At 40.8% G+C, this 18,559-nt stretch overlaps 1 protein-coding gene across 2 annotated transcripts in view; it reads left to right on the top strand.

The window, feature by feature from the left end:
- Window positions 1-18,559, top strand: part of FYB2 (FYN binding protein 2) — a 104,489-nt gene that overhangs the window by 68,064 nt on the left and 17,866 nt on the right. For both annotated transcript variants that reach the window (XM_060206269.1, XM_060206268.1), the window contains exons 6-12: window positions 1,676-1,710; window positions 2,433-2,464; window positions 5,718-5,820; window positions 9,268-9,424; window positions 16,218-16,323; window positions 16,411-16,451; window positions 18,354-18,417. In XM_060206269.1, the coding sequence (XP_060062252.1) occupies window positions 1,676-1,710; window positions 2,433-2,464; window positions 5,718-5,820; window positions 9,268-9,424; window positions 16,218-16,323; window positions 16,411-16,451; window positions 18,354-18,417 (538 nt within the window). The remainder of the gene's footprint in view (window positions 1-1,675; window positions 1,711-2,432; window positions 2,465-5,717; window positions 5,821-9,267; window positions 9,425-16,217; window positions 16,324-16,410; window positions 16,452-18,353; window positions 18,418-18,559) is intronic.

The following is an 18,559-nucleotide window of genomic DNA, read 5'->3' as shown; positions in this document are numbered from 1 at the left end:
AAAAAAAAAAAAAAAAAAAAAAAAGAACTGAGGTTATGCATTTAAACATCAAGGACCAGGAGATGGTTACTTGCAAGGTATACTGCTTACCAAGCTTGAGGTCCTGAGTTCAAATCCTGACACCACATGGGAGCAGCCACTGCACCTAGCAGAAACTTCATGGGTGCTAGAGCGGTGCTATATTGTCTCTCTGTCTTGCTCTATCTGGAATAAATGAAAAAAAATTAGTCCAGAAACTGGGGAGTCATATAGCGCTGAGGCCATGGAAGTGATTTTTTTTCTTTTTTTTCTTTTGCTTCACATATTGGGCCAGTGAGATATTGCAGTTAGAGTCTGTATTTTACATGTCTAATGTTATAGGTTTAATTCCACAGTACCACATTAAGTTAAGAAAGGTGAAAACAAATGGAATATCATAAATAGCAGAGCAAGATTTTGAACTCTCTCCCTTCCCCTGCTCATTGGGTGGGGGAAGGACTTACTATAGTGTCTGCTATCTTTAAGTATAAGAGGGTTAACTACTTTTTAATATAATGTTAATATAATCATCTAACTTCTGGTGTAGAAGAAATGACATATCCGAGTTCACACAGTCAGTATATGGTAAAAGGTGAGGGGCTGCAGAAAGTGATCGTGTCTTCATATTAGTATCTGAAGATCACTGAAGACTACCTGAGTTTTTTTAAAATATATTTTTAAAATATTTATTTATTTATTCCCTTTTGTTTCCCTTGTTATTTTATTGTTGTTGTTATTATTGTTGTTGTTATTAATGTCATTGTTGTTGGATTGGACAGAAAGAAATGTAGAGAGATGGGGAAGACAGAAACGGGGAGAGAAAGATAGACATATGCAGACCTGCTTCACCACTTGTGAAGTGATTTCCTGCCAGGTGGGGAGCCGGGGGCTTGAACTGCGATCCTTACCCAACTCCTTGCACTTTGCGCCACCTTCACTTAACCCGCTGCGCTACTGCCTGACTCCCCTGAGTTTGACTTTAAAAAAAAAAAAAATCAAACCATGAATACATTATCAGTTGTATGTGTGATCACAGTTTACTGGCTTTTTCCCTCCATTTCTAAGAAAGAATAATATACCCTCCTTCTACCTATGGCAAGGAAAAGAGAGAGAGAGAGAGAGAGATATGTTTGCTAATTCTTTAAAAACCTCAAATGGAAGAGACTCTGATTTTCAGTTGAAAAAGAAATTGATATTGGAAGGGTTGATGGTCTCTTCTTTTCAAGCTGTATTTAAGGAAATACTTGTGGAACAAAACACTTCTAAGCATGACACATGTAGTTCATTTTGCTGAAGTAGGAGTTAGGTTTTCGATGACTTTTTCCCCCCCCCTTTCTCTGTTCTTTTCAGTTTGCCCCCTCATGGCTACCACTAAATTCCAAGGCTTTTTCTCAAGTGCAAAGTCTGGATTTGTTTACCAAAACTGAAAGCTGTCTCATATGTTTTCACTGACTGTACATTCCATCCTGGAAATCCCCACAGAAACTAAAACCTTGATCAGTGACCCAACAATTTCCCAAACCACATAGACAGAACCTCATAAAGATCAGTGCTCTCAAGAGAAAGAAAACTAATTTTGCATAATTGTTTTAATCTTGGCTACTATGAAAAATGAGTGGATACGCTGCCTTGAAATATTTTTTTCTGTTTCCTTTAGCAATTTATGAAGTTGAAATCGATGAACCCCAGAAGGTACTGTGTATTCCCTTTTTATCATCTTTAGGATTGTGTACAGAGCTGAATGTAAAGTGATTTCAAAGAAATGTATATATTTAAAAAAATAGAAAAGACAGAAAACTTTTAAACTATAAAACATACAAAAATTAAAAATCAGTCCACCAAGATTTAATCTATCCCTATTTAAATAAACACAGTAAATAATGAAAACAAAAGTTGGAGAGAGGCCATTTGTGTTTCGTTTCTCTTGATTTCTGAGGCTTTACCAGTCTTTAGCTGCTAAGTTTCTGAGATAGAAAATAGTATGAGGATGGAGTGATGAATGTATTCCTAATCTGTCCACAGATGCATCAACTGGCCTCCAATAGCTGTCCCTTCAGAGAGAGGAGTTCTTAGTACAAGTTGATTTTTTGTAGCCGGGGCTTTCATGAGGCCAGGCAGTTGTCTAGGTTTCTGATGGAAACATTTGCTAGGCACCAACTTGGAAACAGCATAGCAACTCAGGACCTAGGCAGAATCACTGCTGGCCTCTGTCCTAACTCCTACTTGTGTAATTTCGATCCTCACCTGTAAAGCAGAGATAATAGAAGTAACCACATCTGACATTGTGAGCATTGAAAGTAGGCAAATATAAATAGTACTTCTAGACACTGGGTCAAAAGATGTAGCTCAGTGTTCAGAGCACAGGGATTGTTTTCTGTTTTTTTTTTCCCCCAATGTCTATTTTTCTCTTTCAGCCTTGGAAGAGTTTTCTTCACCAAGAACATAGGTGAGTTTTATCTTCAAAATTAAGATCTTTAACCACTAGCCTTCTAATAAAAATACTGATAGAAAACTAAAGTGGGGCTGGGTGGTGGCCTACCTGGTTGAGCACACTTGTCCCCACATGCAAGGACCTGTTAAGCCTCCCCCTCCCAACATACAAGGGGGCACTTCATGAGTGATGAAGTAGGCCTGTAGGTATCTGTCCTTCTCTCTCCCCGTCTTTGTCTCCTCCTCCACTCTCTATTTCTCTCTGTTGTAATAGAAATAAGTATTTAAAAAAAGGAACAAATAGCCACCAGATGTGTATTGCTGGCACTGAGCACCAGCAATAATCCTGCTGGCAATAATAAAAATGAAGTAGTGCTACAAGTATCTCTTTTTCTTGCCTTATTTCCTGCTTCTTTTTGTCTGTATCAAATTAATTAATTAAAAAATAACGGTTTTTCCTTATGAGCCAAATATGTTCATGTTTGACCTGCTTCAGTCTCCTGGCACCTTGCAAGGTACTTGTACAGAAATGGTGTCTGAGACCCTGTACCATGTTTTCATCTGCCCTCATTGTAGCCCATATTGCATTCGGTAAACACTGAGCTCTCAACATGTGCCACCATTGGCTAACCACTGGTCTATTACAGTGGTGGAGGTCTGGCCACTACCTTGAAGGCTTCCTGGATTGTTAAGGGTCACACACTCAAACAAGCATAAAGCAATCCCGTGAGTCCTCGAAGAATTTGGTTCCTGCAATGTGCTATGTTATTTCAAGTCTCTGTGTCTTTGCTCATTTAATTCACCTCAACTTGAGGTGAATTCTAGTCAACTTCTACTGACCATCAAATATCCCCTCCTCTGAGAAGCTTACCTTGATTCTCCTCTTTCATAGAGAAGTGACCAATCCCTTCTCTGTGGTACCAGTGCAAGATAGACATGATTAGACTAATGTCTCTGCATGCCATGTTTGCAACATATCAGTTCATCCTCACCTTGCTCTCCACCTTCTTATCTTTAAGTTCCTGTGGGCAGGGTTCACTTTGTCTTCCTCATTTTCCTAGTACCTCCCATACTTCTTGCATCCATAGCTTATAAATATCTCTGCCCCCCTCCCCAAATTATTAATGCAGTAGAATGAACATGGCCAGCAAGCTTTGAAACACCACATATTAAAATTGTCTAGAAGAGACCAAAATTATAAGTACTGTATTCCAGGGGAAATCCTACTTTAGCTAAGTGGGTTTCCTTTGTCCCTCTGCTCAAATTCCTGTTTGTCCTTTATTCCTTATACCTGGGACAAACATTCTGCCATTTCCTCCTGATTAATTCCTACTTCTTGTCTTTCCAGATTCAGTTCAAGTTTTACTCTTCAAAGAGGCATGACTGGAGCCTTGCCTTTTTGTTTTTTATTGCATGGTTATGAAACAATGATTATACTGTTAATTCCCTGTTCATTCTCCATCCCTCTTTCCAAATCATTCTGACCTTTACTCCCATCTTGAATCAAAAGCAGGCAATATATTCCATGATTTTTCATACCTCAGACTCTAGAAGTATATGAGTAGAATAAATACTCACTGCACGTTGAGTTGAATATTTGGCATGTGACTGCTGTGTGCCTAGTATTGTTTTAAATGCTACAGGGTAGTGATGGGGAAGTCATGCATTGAGTAACTAAAAATATATATCACCATACTAACCTCTATAGTCACCATGAACATTAAATGTAATGAAAAATGTTGATGCAGAAAGAAGGTAGCTCAGTGAGCAGAGTGTAGGACTTGTAGGAACACTGTGCTCCTTCCCTGTTACCACATATGCTGAACTGCTGGTGTTTTGGTCTCTAATAAAACTAAACATTTTTTTAAATGAGAGTTTACATAGTGAACCCTCTGTAATTGTTGTTTTCATTATAGAAAATGTGGGGTTTTTTTTTCATTTTCTTTTGTTAAAATTTTTATTATTTTATTTAATTATTGGATAGAGACAGCCAGAAATTGAGAGGGTGTGGAGATAGAGAGGAAGAGAGACAGAGAGATACTTGCAACACTGCTTCACCACTTGTGAAGCTTTCCCCTGCAGGTGGGGACTAGGGGCTCAAAACTGGGCCCATGTGTATAATAACAGGTGTACTCAACCAGGTGCACCACCACCTGGCCCCCCAAACTGTGATTTTTAGAAGGATTCACGTTGGAATTTTAGAAGAAACAAGAATGGGGATTTGAACCCAGCAGTCATTACACCGAGGAACCAGTATACAGCCTTCATCATGGACAAGAGTGCTCCGTCATTAGATGAATTATGAAATTCCTTAAAACTCTTTCTAAATTAGTTCAGAACAGCATTTTCTCCTTCCCTTATGACCCATCTCTTCTGTTTTTCTCTGAGAACTCTTTCTCCTTGGTTCTTCCATAGAAATGTGGCTATCGATTTATCCAGCCCATAACAGTGCCAGGAACAGACATTTTCACACGGATATTGATACTGCTCAGCACTCTGTCCTTGGTTGTAGGTTTTTTCATGACACTATTCGCCTTGCCTCTCACTTCTATTCCTTCGCTGTAATCATTGTCTTCTACCGGTTCATGCCATTCATTCATTTCCTCAGATAGTACTGGCTAAGAACCATTCTGTGCCAGGTACTGTGCTGTTGCTACCATGAACGCCTCGGCGTTAGCACTGGGATACACATATGAGAAAGGGCTGCCTCTTGGCAAGATGAAAGCGTGGAACTAGAGATACACTTATAGACAGTTCCTTAGAGTAAAACATAAAAGTATTTGGGAAGCAGATAAGAAAGTATAATTTTTTTGGAAGAGTCCATGGAGTTCTCAGAAGTAAGATAGTTTATACAAATCATGATTTTTCACCAATTATATGAAAACTATGTCTGGCAGATAAAATGTTAAGTAAGTTAGGGATTACTTCATATAGAATGATAGATGTGGAGAATTATGAAACTCTAGAACAAATGTTGAGGAAAGGAGCAGAGGGTGATGGTTGGAAAGAAAGGTATATTCCAGATCATGATAGAACTTATGTTTTTTTTTCTACAGGAAATGGGGACAAATGAGAATTGTTAAGATAGAAACTTGGAAAAACCATAATGGTTAACCTAATTCTGGCCACCACATCTGTGTGTGTGTGTGTGTGTGTGTGTGTGTGTGTGTGTGTGTGTGTGTGTGTGTGTGTACCTCTATTTAATTTTTTTTTATAATTACTTTAAGCTTCACTTTGCCCCTGGTATATTTTCTTTTTTTTTCTTTTAGCTTTAAACATGAAGATAAAGATAAAAGAATGAAGGAAAAGGAGTCACATGACTGGAAACTTCAAAAAATGGAAAAGGATTCACATTCAAAGCATCCTACCAAGGTACCTGCGTCTTAAAGTTACTTACAGAAACAACTAAGTAGAGTTCAAGGATCAGCTCATGAAATGAATTTTTAGAGATTGAAACAGGTACTCCAGAATCAGAGGTTGCAGTGGATGCTGGGTATTTTACCAAAGGTATGAACATTGTGATCACACTGAACTCACTTCAAGTTTTCCATTTATTAATCATGAAGTGTAGGCCTCAGAGGCAAGGTTGGGACTGGCATGAATTCAGCTAGGCACCCAGGAGAAACAATAAAGAAACTTTTACTGAGGCTATGTGGTGGTGCACTTGGTTAAGCACACACATTACAATGTGCAGGGACCCAGGTTGAAGCCCCTGGGCCCCACATGCAGAGGGGAAGCTTCAAGAATGCTGAAGCAGGACTACAGGTGTCTCTCTGTGTCTCCCTCTCAACCTCCCCCTCCTCTCTCAGTTTCTCTCTGTCTCTAGCCAATAATAAATAAATAAAAATATTTATTAAAAAATTAAAAAAAGAAACTCTTACTCAGATGCTAAATCCACACTTGTATGACCCTGAGGGTGGGTCTCCTTAAAGTATGTGCTCTTAAGCCTTGCTTAGAATATTCTACATTCCTGAGCTCCCTCATCTTATCAGCAAAGTCAGAATAATGGTCTTTATCCAGTTACCATTCACACCTCTATCCTAATTCTATCTCAGTTGGGATGATAAAGATCAGTTAAAGTTCAAGCAAATGGTGCATAAGTTTTGTGCTACCATAAAAATGCAATGTACTGTTGCCACTTATTGATATGTGGCATGTCTGCTGTATGTGTGTGTTCACATCTATCTGATCCTTTCTTCTTCAAAACAGTTGGTGTGGCTGAGGCTTTATAGATACCATCCATGCATAAAAGAAAAAAAATGTTGTAGATACTGGTTTGAGATGTGCCTGTCCTGAATCAGATTGTACCAGTGCCATCTGCTGGACTTGGATACACCAAACAATATGTCTGTGGTAATCCAACCAGTAAACTGGATAAGGCTGGGTGTTTCCAGTGTATTCATGATGCATTATAATTCCAGAGATGAGGTTATTAAGAAAGACAAAAACCAGAGTCAGGAAAGCAGCCGTTAAGTAAAGTCGGGAGGGGGCAGTGTAAGGCCAAAAATGGGTATGATGAGGTCAAAGGATTATTCAAGGGCTTAAAACAAAAGCAGCAGAGGAACGTGGTTAAAGATATTGACTACATAGCTGCAAGCAGTCATGTGCACTGTCTCAATGCTGGCAGTCTGGTAAGAATTAGGCATGGTGCCAAGTTACCACCAGAGAAGCATAGTCTGCTTTCCAATATGGACTATGTTCAGTAAATGGGGTGACTGGCTTATCTGGGCAGTGCTTTGGGGTTCAAATGTCAAGTATAGATTAGTGGATATAGAATCCATTGTGAGTCAATCTAGACCTGTAAGTCAGCCCTTCGTGAAGCAATGTTCTACTTCATCAGGAATTACGCTAAAGGAAGGTGGCTCCTTGGGCATTTGTGTGAGACACTGGCTTTATTACTTTTCTTAGAATCCCCCCACCCTGTTTACTTTATTCTTTGCTGTGGGACTTAAAAGGATTCCACTCCTCTTGTTCTTCTTTGCCCGTATCCTATCAAGAATCAGGATGATCCATGCCTTTTCTATAATAATGTTGTTGTTGTTTTTCCAAATACTTTCAAATATATCATTAAAGTCAACCCTAATGTCCCCTCTGTTGAGGGGAAAAAACAGTACACTCCTCTCCTGATGTCATTTGATGAAACACTTACATGCTCAGAAGGGTTCTAATTATCTGCTAATTATCTCTTTTATTCCAGTCTTTCTAAAATACAAATCTGATGAGCTGTCTCTCCTACAGAGCCCCCTGTGACTATGAAAACTGACTCATACTCTACCTTGCCTGCAAGACTCTTTCTAAAGAAGAGTCCTATTTTTTAGACCACTTTCTTGGTTTAAAAATTGTCACAGGTGCACAGTTTCCCATGCCCCTGTTATAAGTGTGAGCACACTAACATGTCGTCTCTATGATAGGACATTTATTCAGCCTCATCTTTAGTTTCCTTTCCTTCCTTCCCTCACTTCTTCCCTTGTGCATAATTTCCATGTTGCTCTTAACATTAACACTTCTGCAAATATTCCATGACTTTGATCATGCTGATTTGTCTACCATATTCTCTTTCTTTTTTTAAATATTTTATTTATCAATGAGAGGGATAGGAAGAGAGAGAGAGAGAGAGAGATAGGAAACCAGACATCACTCCGGTACATGTGAATTGAACTCAGGACCTCATGCTTGAGATTCCAATGCTTTATCCACTGTACCACCTCCAGGACCACCAGATACTCTTTCTTATAGTCTCTATCCATCTTTTACTTATTAAAATACAGTTTTGTTAAACCTACTTTTGAAATCTTCCCCACCCTGGTCTCCTAGTCAAGAACTGACCTCTTGTTTCTATACAATAAGCAGAATTCACTGCTGTAAGTAACTCTCCACAAATCATATCTAATTATTTGTGTACATAGCTTCCATGAATAGCTTATGTATAAGCCACATCTATTTCCAAATCTTAAAATGCTATATCTCTCACTTGTGGTATATGCTTGGCAAATTCTGGAGGGAGTATGGAAAGAAGTGAGAGGAAACAGAAGCTGGGGGGGGGGGGGTTTGCACCCAGCTGAGTGTACACATTACCAGACATAGGGACCTGGGTTCAAGCCTTCATTCCCCACCTGTGTGGGTTGGGGGAGGGCTTCATGAGTGATGAAGCAGGTATGCAGGTGTCTTTCTCTCTCCTCTATTTCCCTCACCCTCTCAATTTCTATTTGTCCTATTAAGTAAAAATAGAAAGGGGAAAAAGGGAAAAATCACCACTGGGATTTGTAGTGTTGGCACTAAGCCCCAACATTAACCCTGATGGCAATAAAAGAAAGAAGAGGAAGGAATGGAGGGGGAGAGAGAGAGGGAGGGAGGGCGGGAAGGCATGCAGGAAGACAAAATATCAGACAAAAGGAATACACCATCCCTTGGCGGCCAAGAGCACAGATCTCTGGGTTCAAGTCCTGCTTCTCAGATTACTAAATGTGTAGCCAGAAGTCAGTAGCTTAACTTTTCCAAACTTTTTTTTTTTTTTATCAAGAAAACTTGATATTTTCCTAGCTGGGTTGTCATGAAGATGAAACAAGAAAAAAGGTCTGATGAGCCCTCCCTGTTGTTAGTGCTCCATCCACTATGCCCTAACTGCTTACTGTGGGTCTGACTCTATGCTGAGCATTCACAGATCATGAGGAGGTGGACAAAAGACATGGTGTCTAGTAAGACAGTGTGAAGGAAAATAAGTTGCAGTCCACCAAGAATGATTGAGGAGCAGCATAAGTAAGTAAAATACTCAACAACACAATCAGGGCCTGCAGTGTTGTCCCTATTGCATGTGTTTAGGTCAGTGTCTCTGAAGAAACACCTGGAAAAGACCAGATGACCAATATCCATGGAGGCAGCCATACGTTGGATGGGAAGCAGGATGCTGTGACGAAAGCCATCCACACAAGGGCCTGCCCCCAGGACCCCAAGATGGCCAAGCACTCCCAAGGCCACTGTAAGTTGTTACTTTCTGGATCTTTTTACCATTCAAACTATTTCAAAACTATCGGACAAACCAGTGATGTCACATATGTTACAATCACAGTGATGGGAAGAAGACACTTGCAATCATAGGTGAGTCTCAAGACCTCTTTCATACATTTCCAGTCTATTTAAGTATTTATCCCTATCTTTTCCTGCTTGAATCTGTTTGCAAAGTGGGTTATATACTTAAGGTCCCCTAGAAATTTGTTTGATCTCTTTCCTCTGCTTGTAATATCTTTATTCCTTCTCCCTACCCCCTACTTTCAGGATAATAGTTGGGACATCTCAGTGCCAGCACAACTCCATGTGTTTTTTATTTTTCTTTTCTGTCGTTCTTCATTTGTTCTGTTTTGAGTACAAGCCACACTGTATTAAATACCTTTATGACAAATGTAGTCACCCAGCCTCAGAAATTACAACAGTAGTAACTTAAGCAAGGATTGGTACAGTTCAGCCAATACCAGTTAGCCAAACTACACCTCCAGTCCAAGACAAAATAGCAACCAAATCCAAAGGAAAAAGAAAGAGAAAGGAAAAAAGGAAAAAGCAAGAATAGACAATTATGCAAATCTACTGTCCACTGTAAATTCTGGGGATAGCAAGAGGAGAGAAGACACACACAGAGAGAGAGAGAGAGAAAGTCCACTCAGTCAGATTTCTTCCCCCAAATAATTTACAAATGAGTAGCAGTGAATTCAGAAATCAAAAGAAGGGGCAGTCGGGCTGTAGCGCAGCGGGTTAAGCGCAGGTGGCGCAAAGCACAAGGACTGGCATAAGGATCCCAGTTCGAACCCCGGCTCCCCACCTGCAGGGGAGTCGCTTCACAGGCGGTGAAGCAGGTCTGCAGGTGTCTAGCTTTCTCTCCTCCTCTCTGTCTTCCCCTCCTCTCTCCATTTCTCTCTGTCCTATCCAACAACAACAACAACAATAATAACTACAACAATAAAACAACAAGGGCAACAAAAGAGAATAAATAAATAAAATAAATATTAAAAAAAAGAAATCAAAAGAAGGAAAAAGAAAAGAAGACAAGAACAAGGAAAAAAAAGAGCAGTGAAAGGAAAGAGGTTTTTTTTGTTGTTGTTTTGTTTTTTTAATTAGCTAGGAGAAGGGAGAAAGAAGAGTATAGGGAAGAGGTAGAGAGAAACAAGTTCCTCTCACTGGAGAGGACAGTTGGTCACCTGCAATGGAGAAAACAACAGTTAATTTTGGTCAACCTGAAGAAGAAGGGGGCAAAAGGGACACACGAATATAATAATAGCAATAATAAAATAGAATAGAGTAAAAAGCCCTGACAGTCTGCAGCTTGGACTGGATTGGCTGCAGGCAGCCTGAGCAAAAACAGCCAATTGTAAGAAGTATCCAAAAAAAAAAAAAAAATCCCTCCAGGTAGTCTTTCTCAGGCAGGGGTGAGGCTCTGATTGGTCAGGTATTTTGTCACTCAAACAGAGCTCCAGCCACTTAAAGAGAGAAGGAAAACAAGAAGGAAAAGGCTTGGAATGACACCCCTGGTGAGCCAGGAATCTTCGTAAAGAAAATAGCTCATTGGGGAGCCTTCCAGGAGTGGCTGTCCAGCCCCTGGGGGCTGGTTCTGGGGTGGTGGGAAGGGGTGAGCTTCAGAAATAATCAAAAGATTTCCTTTCTCTCCCCCCCCCCCGCCTTGCCTCTGTTTTCTAACCCAAGAGTGGTCTCACCCTTAAGACCCCTTATTCACCCTCCTGCTGATGCCTAGTATCCTACCCTTTCCAGAAAATCCCTGGTCACAAGCTGCTGCTTATTGGAGCTCACACCAGCTGCTGCTTGCAAGTCGCCATCTTGGCTCAGCCTCCCCTTTCTGGCCTTTCTCATATATGCTACTCTCACAGTCTGCATGTACCTGATAATGATTTACTATGCCCAGAGTTGACTCAGATTGCATTTACCTGATAAAGAAATATCTTTTTCATATCCTTCGCAGCCATCTGTAAGTTCTCTTTAGTGAAGTGTGTTCAGTTCTTCTCCCCATTTTTTTTTGATGGGGTCATTTATTTAGTTGAATGTAGTGTGTGTGTGTGTGTGTGTGTGTGTGTGTGTGTGTGTGTGTGTGTGTGTGTGTATCTTGGCTCTTATCCCTAGTTACTGTTTCCTTGATCAAGCAGAAGCTTTTCAGTTTGATGTAAAAAAAAAAAAAATTCCCAAACACAGAACTTTGGGCAGATGACTGGAGAAAGTATCCGCTGAATAAGCAATAGTAATGTCAAATCCTGAGCAAGGGAACTAAAATTGGACATTATAACACATACTTTGGGGAGATGATCAAAATGGAAATATACTAGGATTTTTATGTTCAATTTATTTTTATTTATATACAAGGCATTTTAATTGGAAATAAAACTACTAGTAAACATAAAATGTTAAATTTGGAATATTTATTGAGCTGTACTCTGGTGTTTTCTTATAACTTCAATTAAAATTTACAATCTAGTAGGATGATTGGTAAGACATAGGATATAGACTTTCAGAGACTCATTCAAAATCAAAATACATTCCAGTGTCTATTATGTGTCCAGTACTGTTCTAGCTAAATGAAATGCAATAACTAGTGTCCTTGTGAAGGATACATTCTAATCAGAGAGAGACAGTATATAAGCAGTGACATTTATGTAAAATGTTAGTCATTGAAAAGATACAAAGCGAGGAAAGACAATCAAGAAGGCAGGTGGAGTGAGTGGAGTGTTCATAGATGACCTCAACGATCAAAGTAAGTTGAGGGGAAAGTTCATATGTACATGAAATGTTGTTAAAATTTCGGGAGGCTCTGGCCGGGCTGGCTTGCTTCACGGCGGGTAACAGAGACGCGGAGACAACGGCTGGGCAGGGCAGCTGTATTTCTTTATTCAGGAACAACGATTCACAAACTAAGACAAACTAATCACCAAACAGAACTCGGCTGTCTCTTGGCGGCGGCGCAAGCACTCTTTCTTTTTCTCTGGAACTCAGGAACCCTCTCCCTTACTCTCGAACTCAGGAACTCTCGAACTCTCGTACTCGGGAACCCTCTGAAACTCTGGCACACTGGAACTCTCTCTTACTCTGTAACCCTGAAACTCTCGAACTCAGGAACTCTGTCACTCTCGAACTCAGGAACCCTCTCCTGGGGTTCCTTTTGGGGCGGGGCCAAGCAGGCCCGCGAAATTAACAGGACTCATCCAATTCTCTTGGCGGGGGAGGGCTAGAACAAACCAATGTAAAGCATACGACAATTCCCCCTTTTCTTTTTAACTAAATGGCTACAGATATAAGCAGTGACATTTATGTAAAAATGTTAGTCATTGAAAAGATACAAAGCGAGGAAAGACGATCAAGAAGGCAGGTGGAGTGAGTGGAGTGTTCATAGATGACCTCAACGATCAAAGTAAGTTGAGGGGAAAGTTCATATGTACATGAAAGGTAAGAATGTCATAGTGCAGGGGGCCAGGCGGTAGTACAGAGGATTAAGCACACATGGCATGAAACACTAGGACCAGCATGGTGATCCTTGTTCAAGCCCCCGGCTCCCCACCTGCAGGGAATCACTTCATAACCAATGAAGCAGGTCTGCAGGTATCTTTCTCTCCCCCTCTCTGTCTTCCCCTCCTCTCTCAATTTCTCTCTGTCCTATCCAACAATAATGGCAGCAATAATAACAGCAACAATAAACAAGAGCCACAAAAAAGGGGAAGAGGTTGCCTCCAGGAGCAGTGGATTCATAGTGCAGGCACTGAGCCCCAGCCATAAACCTGGAGGCAAAAAAAAAAAAGAAAGAAAGAAATAAAGAAAGAAAGAAAGAAAGAAAGAAAGAAAGAAAGAAAGAAAGAAAGAAAAGAATATCCTAGGGCAAGAAGAAAAGTAGAAGTAGCTTAAGGCAGCATGCTGCCTACTGAATGTATTGGTGGAATAGCAAGGGGCCAGTGTGGCTGGAGGGGGGTGACTAAAGGCCAGTGTACTACTAGAAGGTGAACTGGAGAGATAATAAGAGACTAGACACGGTGCAGGAGTTCTCGTACACCACTGCAAGGGATTTAGCATTTAGAGACTTGAAAATCAACGAGGGAATTGGAGAACAGTGATCTGACTTCCGTTTTAAAGAATCATTCCAACTGTTGTCTTGAAAAAAGATTGCAGAAAGATGAATGAGGAGACCTGTGAAGAGCTTGTTATAGTACTCTCCATGAGAGATGATGGTAGGTTAGCAGCAGAGTTGTCAAGATGTGTTTGGGTTTGGGATATAATTTCAGAGTAGAGCTGATAAGTGGCTATAGACTGGAGGTCAGATATAAGAATGGAGTCATGGTTTTTGGACCAGAGTGAGGAAAAGAACAGAGTTGCTGCCTTTTATTGAGAGGGGAAGACCACAGAGAGCATGCTTCCAAAGAGAAATTGTGAGTTGTGGAACACGTTATGTTTAGACAACCGAGTGAAAATGGTATGAAGTCTGAGAGATTATCACAACTTTATGAGAGACTTCCTAAGTGAGAGATGTACATCTGGAAGCTGTCTATGCTTTTTAAATAAAGTCAGAAGCATTTACATTTTCCTTAGCCAAGAGGAAGGATTAAGAAAGAAAAATTTTTCCTGGCCTAAGAATGAAGCAACTATCTATCCAGCAAGTTTATTTTCTGCTAGATAAATTGACTAATAACTCCATAGACAAAAGTAGGCCTTGTGCATCTAGGAGATGGAATTCACTGAGATGTTTGGGGCCTCCATACTAACTGACTTCTTATTAAAGTTATTAAACTTTTATTGCTTGCCTGTACTTTTTCACAACTCAGTTTGATTACTGTCTATTCCTCAGATATATAGCTACTTATTTCTAAAGTTCATGTCTAAAATAGCATTCTGAATTACCCACACTCTAAATACTAATCTGTGCCAACCAGTAGAAAGATGGTCAGTCAGTAGATAGTTATGACAAGCATAGTTATACAGCTCTATGGAAGAGACCAGTTGGGTGGGGGTAGATAGCATAGTGGTTATGCAAAGAGACTGTCATACCTGAGGCTCCAAAATCCCAGGTTCAGTCCCCCGCACCACCATAAGCCAGAACTGAGCAGTGCTTTGGTGTTTCTCTGTGTCTTTCTCTCTCTGCATCTCTCTCAAAAATAAATAAAATACTTAAAGAAAAAGAGAGAGACCAGCACCTGCTGGTTTATTTAGCAGGCGAGGTACTTGTGCAAACAACCCCTCTGCATTTTCAAAATATCACTGTCTCTCCTGCGTTTGCCATCACTGTACTGTTGAGAGGTCTCAAGCATATGTATTACACTGAGTTACCTACCTGGTCCAACTTTTTTTTTTTTTTTTTTTGAGGATGAAATAGTGAGGAAGATCAAAAAGTAAGAGAGGGAAGAAAGTGCAGCTTCACCATCCATGAAATTCTTCTTGCTGTTTCCATGTAGTACTTGAATTGAATCCAAGATCTCATGCATGTTAAGTAGCCATTCTGCAGCAGAACTGCTTCCCTGACCATCCTTTAATTTAGTCATTTGCAAATAATGAATGCATTTGCTCAGTCAATTTGATTTAAAAGTTTCATTTAAGGGCCAGAGATGATAGAACACAGGACTTGCAAGCACCAGCTATCAGGTTTGATCCCCAGCACGTCACATTCCAGAGCTAAGCAGTGATTTGTTTTGGAAGTTTCATTCTCTCATAAAAATATTTTAAACATAGATTTTATTATTTATTTTCATGAGAGAAATGTGGGTACTGTTCATTTCTAGTATATCCTCTGGGACCTCAGCGGTACAAAAACCTTGTGTGCTAACCTCTACCCTGTCTCCCTAGCCTGAATCTTTTTTAATAAAATTTAGTGGGAGCTGAGTGATGGCTGTTACAATGCACAAGGACCCAGGTTCAAGCCCCAGTCCCTACCTGCAGGAGGAAAACTTTGCTAGTGGTGAAGCAGTGCTGCAGGTGTCTCTCTCCCTCTTTATCTCCCCTTTGGATTTTTGGCTGTCTTTATCAAATAAATAAAGATGACATTAAAAAATTTAAAAAGGGGGGTCTGGTGGTAACACAACAGGTTAAGCACACATGAAGCACAAGGACCAGTGTAATGATCCCAGTTCGAGCCCCAGGCTCCCCACCTGCAGGGGGGGGTCACACACAGGCAGTGAAGCAGGTCTGCAGGTGTCTTTCTCTCCCCCTTTCTGTCTTCTCCTCCTCTCTCCATCCTATCCAACAACTGTAATAATAATAATAATGATAATAATAATAATAATAAAATGATAAACAGCAAAGGCAACAAAATGGGGAAAACAGCCTCCAGGAGCAGTGGAATTGTAGTGCAGGCACTGAGCCCTAGCAATAACCCTGGAGGCAAAAAACGAACAACAACAAAAAATTACTTAAATGGAAAAAAAATCTGAGTAAAGTCATCCAGATGTGAAGAAAGATTCCTTGGGACTGTACCCTGAGGAACTTCAGCATTTGACTTCAGAAAAGAAGAGTAAGAACCATTAGAACAGAGAGAGGTTAACTAGGTAACTAGTGCCCTTCATTGAAGATATTAATCTTTGTCACACATAAAAGTAGTTGTTACTATCATCACTGCAACTCCCAAGAACCCCAGTTCTGAGATGAAGTGGCTTGCCAATGCATCAAACACACAAAGATTATGATCCTGTTCTAGCATATTTAAGCTGCCTTTTTCCTGCTCTTACCTCCCTCAGCAGTTATGTTTAAATGTCTGACAGCAGTTTGTGAGATGCTCATCGGAGGATTCTCTGTCTTCCCTACAGGTGGGTATGCAGATGCCCTGGCAGTAACTGGGGGTCAAGGGCCTTGTAAGCCAAGTCCCATCTCAGAGGAGACTTATGATGATGTAGACTACCCTGGGAGAGAAGGGTAAGTGCCTCTCTAGCCCGTTAGCAGTAACCTTTACTAGAAAGAACGCCAGAGCAGGTTCATGGTCTTTCTCTTTTCTCCCCACAGATCCAAGTCAGACTTCTCTCATTCACTCACCTCAGATAATGGTAAGCATAGGAAGACATTCCTGATGCTGTCAGTCATAATACTTCATGCTTCTGTGGCTGGTTTAGTGGTAACATTCTCTCCCCCGCCTCTGTGTGTGTGTGTGTGTGTATTAAAGATTTATTAAATAGGAATTTACACACACACACACACACACACACACACACACACACACACACACAGCACAACTCTGGTACATGCAATGCCTGCCAGGAATCGAACCAGGAATGTCAGATGGACAAGTCCAGATGAATCATTTCCTCAGGCAGAATGTGGGTATATTTCTGATACTCACTGGGTGGGGTGACAGTGAGCGATGAGAAGTGCTCCCAAGTCTGTGCTAATCAAAGCACCTAGAGTTGTGTGGGTGAAAACGTTGATAAAAGTGGCAGGAAAGCAACTTCACTGTGAAATTGCTTTTTTTTTTTTTAATTCCCTGTTCTCTTCCCATGCAAGTTTGATTCTATGAATATTTTTACTTAAAAGCATTTCGGTTTCTTCACCCTAGACTCAACCACCACCTTGGAGATCTTTTTGACTTGTAGCTTATCTGACTTGCCAAACTCCCATTGCAAGGCATTTGCAGGTGTTACTCCTATGGAAGGGTCTTTCCTGCCCTGTGCAGCTTTGCCTAAGTGACTCTTAAACCTTGATTCTCAGCCACTCAGCGCTCCCCCAGAGAAGGTTTCTCTTGGTGTACAACCTCACAGTGCCATCACAACCCCCCCCCCATGCATAGCACTTCTTCCAACTGTGGCTTTGTTTATAATTCTTTAATAAGCATCCTCCCTTCTTGATTGTCACCTGTTTTATGCTTATGATTTTTCTATTTATGTAGTATAGTGCCAGATACATCTTACTCAAAAATATTTGTTGAATCAGTGAATAAAAAAATAATGGCAGTGGGATAATGAAATGCTGTTACTGGTTGCTTTTTGCCTTTTTTTTTTTTTTAGAAAGGCAGATTTTAGGTATAGCAACAAGCCTAGAGATTATTAAACCTAGTCTTCTGAGGCTGGCAGACAGCTCACCAGTTAGAGTGCAGACCTTACCATGTGTGAGGATGCAGATTTGAGTCCTTGGCATCACATAGGAGCACCAAGTGCAACACTAAGAGAAAGCGCCGTGAATGCTACTTTTTTTTTTTTCTCCTCCAGGGTTATTGCTGGGCTCGGTGCCTGCACCATGAATCCACCGCTCCTGGAGGCCATTTTTCCCCCCTTTTGTTGCCCTTGTTGTAGCTTCGTTGTGGCTATTATTATTGCCCTTGTTGACGCAATTCGTTGTTGGATAGGACAGAGAGAAATGGAGAGAGGAGGGGAAGACAGAGAAGGGGAGAGAAAGATAGACACCTGCAGACCTGCTTCACCGCTCGTGAAGCGACTCCCTTGCAGGTGGGGAGCCGGGGGCTCGAACCGGGATCCTTACGCCGGTCCTTGCGCTTTGCGCTACATGTGCTTAACCCACTGCGCCACCGCCCGACCCCAGAATGCTACTTTTATCATGTAAAGCACATGCATATGTTTCAGTTAAAGTTACTTACTGAACAAAAGAGCAATTTACTTAGCTAAAAAAAAAAAATTTTTTTTTTTACTCTAGGGTTATCACTGGGGCTTGGTGCCAGCACTACAAATCCACTACTCCTGGTGGACATTTTTCCCCATTTTATTGGATAGGACAGAAGGAAATTGAGAGGGGAGGGAGGAGAAAGAGACCAGCAGACCCACTTCACCATTTGTCATGCTCACTTCAACAGCACATATACTTCACCATGTGTGAAGTGTACCCCCTGCAAGTAGGAGAAGGAGGCTGGAACCCAGGTCCTTGTGCATAGTACTATGTGTGTTTAACACGGTACACCACTGCCCGCCTCACTCACTTTTGAATTTTTTTTTTAATTTCAGAAGAAAATAGTGGAGAGATGTATGAAGATGTCTACAAAACAAAAGGCAACTACCCAAAGATAGAGTGAGTCTCTCTCTCAATGATGTTTTCTGTTAGTCTAGGAAATAATGCCTCTCTTTGCTCCCATCTCCGAAGAATTTGCAGAGAGCAGAGATCAGCTGTTGTAATGATACATTGTCAGCAACAGAATACTTGTGATTGTGAG

Source organism: Erinaceus europaeus, chromosome 13 (genome assembly GCF_950295315.1).
Source record: "Erinaceus europaeus chromosome 13, mEriEur2.1, whole genome shotgun sequence".
Lineage (NCBI taxonomy): Eukaryota > Metazoa > Chordata > Mammalia > Eulipotyphla > Erinaceidae > Erinaceus > Erinaceus europaeus.
This window is presented reverse-complemented; position numbering and strand designations above follow the sequence as displayed.